General features: G+C 46.7%; 1 protein-coding gene across 1 annotated transcript in view; it reads right to left on the reverse strand.

Moving 5' to 3' along the window:
* Positions 1-1,537, reverse strand: part of LOC143037360 (uncharacterized) — a 22,036-nt gene extending 20,499 nt beyond the window's left edge. The window contains exon 1 of the mRNA XM_076205498.1: positions 1-1,537. This exon is cut by the window's left edge and continues 413 nt beyond it. Coding sequence (XP_076061613.1) covers positions 1-1,537 — 1,537 coding nt within the window.
* Positions 1,538-3,204: the final 1,667 nt, after the last annotated feature.

The following is a 3,204-nucleotide window of genomic DNA, read 5'->3' on the forward strand; positions in this document are numbered from 1 at the left end:
TTATGATGGCTTGTTTGAGCAGTGCCGGGATCTCTCCTTTGTCAAAGGAGGCTAGCCACAACATATGTATTGGAACTGCCAAGACCTCGCAGCATTTTAGGAGTAGGATTGCTGGTACACCGTCTGGTCCTGCGGCCGAGTTACTCCTGAGCTCCTTTATCGCCTTTTTGATGTCCTGTTCAGTCACTCGAATGTCGGTAAGCTGGTTCAGGTTCGTGGTCGTCTGGTTGAAGAAGGTTGTGGGATCAAGGATTTCCATCTGTGTCTTAGGTATGCTGAACACACTGTTATATTGGTGTGCCAGCATCTGGCAGGTTTCTTTTGGGGCATCTGTTATAGTGCCTTGTTCCGTCACTAGGGGCCCAATCTGTGACTTGGTTTTGAGGAACTTCTTACAGTAGCTGTAGAAGAATTTCGGGTTGTGCCTTATGTTTTCTATAGCTTGGTGTTCCTCTGTTCTTCTCTGCTCCTCGTGTGAGTGTTTAATTTTCTGCTCTATGTCCTCTATTTTTGAGGAGATTATGAGCCTTTGGGTCTCATTGGTACTGTTAACGAGTTTTAGGTTGAGGTTGGCACGTTTTCGCATAAGGATTTTTCTGTCTCGCGGGATGGAGTATCTGCGATCCTTTTTGTTGCTTTTCCTTGGTACATAAGCAGTACACACCTCCAGCAGAATCCTCAATAGTGTGTTGAGAGTGGTGTTGGGGTCAGATCCCTGCAGTGCCAGTTTCCAGTCAATCTTCCTGAGGTCTTGTTGTAATTGATCCCAGTCTACCTTTTGACTGAAGAAGTTGAAGTTGGCGAAAGGTGTCATGTTCGGAGGAGTCATGGAATCCTGCGGTGTCTTACTTTTGATGTAAGTTGTGTTGATGTAAACTATATTGTGGTCAGAGAAGATTGTTTTCTCTGACCTGCAATTGCTGACCGACTCTTGATTATTGGTAAAAAAGAGGTCCAATATGTTGTTCCTTCTAGTCGGCTCCATTATGTGCTGGTTTAGGAACAGTTTATCGGCGATCTCTAGAAGGAGTTTTGCTTGGGCTTGATCTTCTAGAGTGCCCCCACTGGATCTGCCATCAGGCCAGCATATAAAGGGGAAGTTGAAATCACCACAGATAATGACATCTGTCATGGCATGTGGGGTGGTCTCTAGCACTTCGTTCAGTTTTTCCAAAGCTTTTGAGAAGCTTTCGAGATTGCACTGAGGTGGGCGGTAGCAGTTTACAATTATTAGATTTATGTTGGTGATGTGTAAGGCTAGGAGTTCTATCACCCCGTTTGAGTGGGATAATAGTGTCATGGTGTGGGCAGCTAGATCGTGCCTGAGGTAGACCATTACACCACCATGGCTTCGTCCCTCTCTGTCAGCTCTATATAGGGTGTAGTTGGTTATTCCTATCTCAGAGTCTTTCACGTTGGTAGCCAGGTGAGTCTCCGTGAGGGCAATGAACATTGGGTCCTCTTCTAGCGTTAGTTCCTTCAGGAAGGAGACTTTGCTTTTGTTGCTTTTTGGGTAGAGGCCCTGTATGTTACCCATTAGTATGGACTCTAGTTGGTGTGAACGACGGGTGCCCAGGGGAATGCCGGGTGGGCCTGAAGTGGTGGCCAGTTCCTGTGACTCCCTTGCATCAGGGAGGATACTATTATGCTCTGGGACTCTACAGCTTTGGTTAGCGTATTCATGGTGGTCTGTAGAGCTGTCGCTAACTCTAAAAAAGGTGAGCTAGCGTTTGTGTGTGTGTTTGAGGGGGAGGGGGCCTGTGGGTGTCCCTGGTGCTGCCTTGTGTCTGGTATTTCCTGGTATGCTCCCTAGGTTACCAGGTTTTTTGGTGTTGTTGTTGGTGTTTGTTTGTGCGACTTGGGTTTTGGCGTCATTTGGTTTCCACGTCCCTTTGACATGTGTGAATTTGCAAGACTTGACTCTACATATGCCATGCCTTACAGAATTCTTGCACATGAGTGGGTGGAACTGAGGGCATTTATCCCTTCCTAATTTGCAACCACGATCATCCCTAGTACCATGCGTCAAAAGCTTGTGGCATGGTTTGGGGTGTCTGTAGTTGCATTCCTTGCCCGAGTTGCCATGTCTGCATCTTCCCTTTTTATAGTATCTGCAGATAGGGGTGTCCTTGCCTTGGTCCTTGGGCCTAGCCCCGTTCTGGGAGGGATTGTCTGGACTTAGACTAGTAGGTGGGTTTGCCTGAGGGGGTTGGGTGGGGGCAGGGGCTTGTTTCGTCTTGGCATCCGAAACCTTAGCTTTGGGGATTGTCCCGGTAGGGTGAGGTACCTTCGTCGCATTGTTTTGGACAGGGTTATGGGTCTCCCCTGTCTTAGTGGCGACCGCCCCTGTGCCGGTGGCGTCGAGGGCCTTAGCCTCGGGAATTGTCTCGGTGTGGTGAGGCTCTTTAACCGAGTTGGCATGATCAGTGTTACTAGTTACTTGCCCTTTCTCTGTAGTCTTGGGCCTAGTCCCTGTGGGGAGGTTTGGGGTTTGGTCAGTTGATATGTGTTGTTGTGTGGTGTGCTGTGGTTGTTGGGATGTTGTGGTGTCCTTTTGGGTTAGCGAGTCTTCGTTTTCTACGCTTGTATGTGTTGGTGGAAGTGGGAGCGATGCGTTCGGGGAGGCATTGATGTCCTTTGTCATTCTGCTCGTTTTTGGGAGGTTTTTATCCTGCCAAATTAAAGCGTCTTCCGCCTCCTTTGTTTCGTTCATCGCTACGTCATCGTCCCCGTATGTCTTATCAAAACACGTCTTACACGTGTATTTTCTGTTTGTTTTTATGAAAAACATGATTTTATATAGAGGAAGCCCCGTGCAAAGATAGTGGATCCAATTAGGGCATCCATTGCAGCCTATGGTCTGTTCCATGTCTCCGTCCGCGCCACATGAAGCGCAAATTTCTGTGGGTTGTGATTGGGCGGAGGCAGCCATGATGCCATGTTGGTGATATTTGCTGCAAAAAATGACGATATACCTGAATTATACTTCTTCCGCCGGTGTATATTCATACAATTATACATTTATACCATATACAATCAAGAGAATGTAAAGCATAGTGTTTATCATTTTATAGAATTCATTGTCATATTTGTTTCATGAAATATATTCCACGATATACCAGCACATCTGAAAATACCCCCAATGTGAACTGAGATAGTATAATCTTAGCTGTGTTGTACAAGAACGATATCGCAATAGATAAA

This window comes from Oratosquilla oratoria, chromosome 22, assembly GCF_046742065.1.
Source record: "Oratosquilla oratoria isolate Oo_2021 chromosome 22, ASM4674206v1, whole genome shotgun sequence".
NCBI lineage: Eukaryota > Metazoa > Arthropoda > Malacostraca > Stomatopoda > Squillidae > Oratosquilla > Oratosquilla oratoria.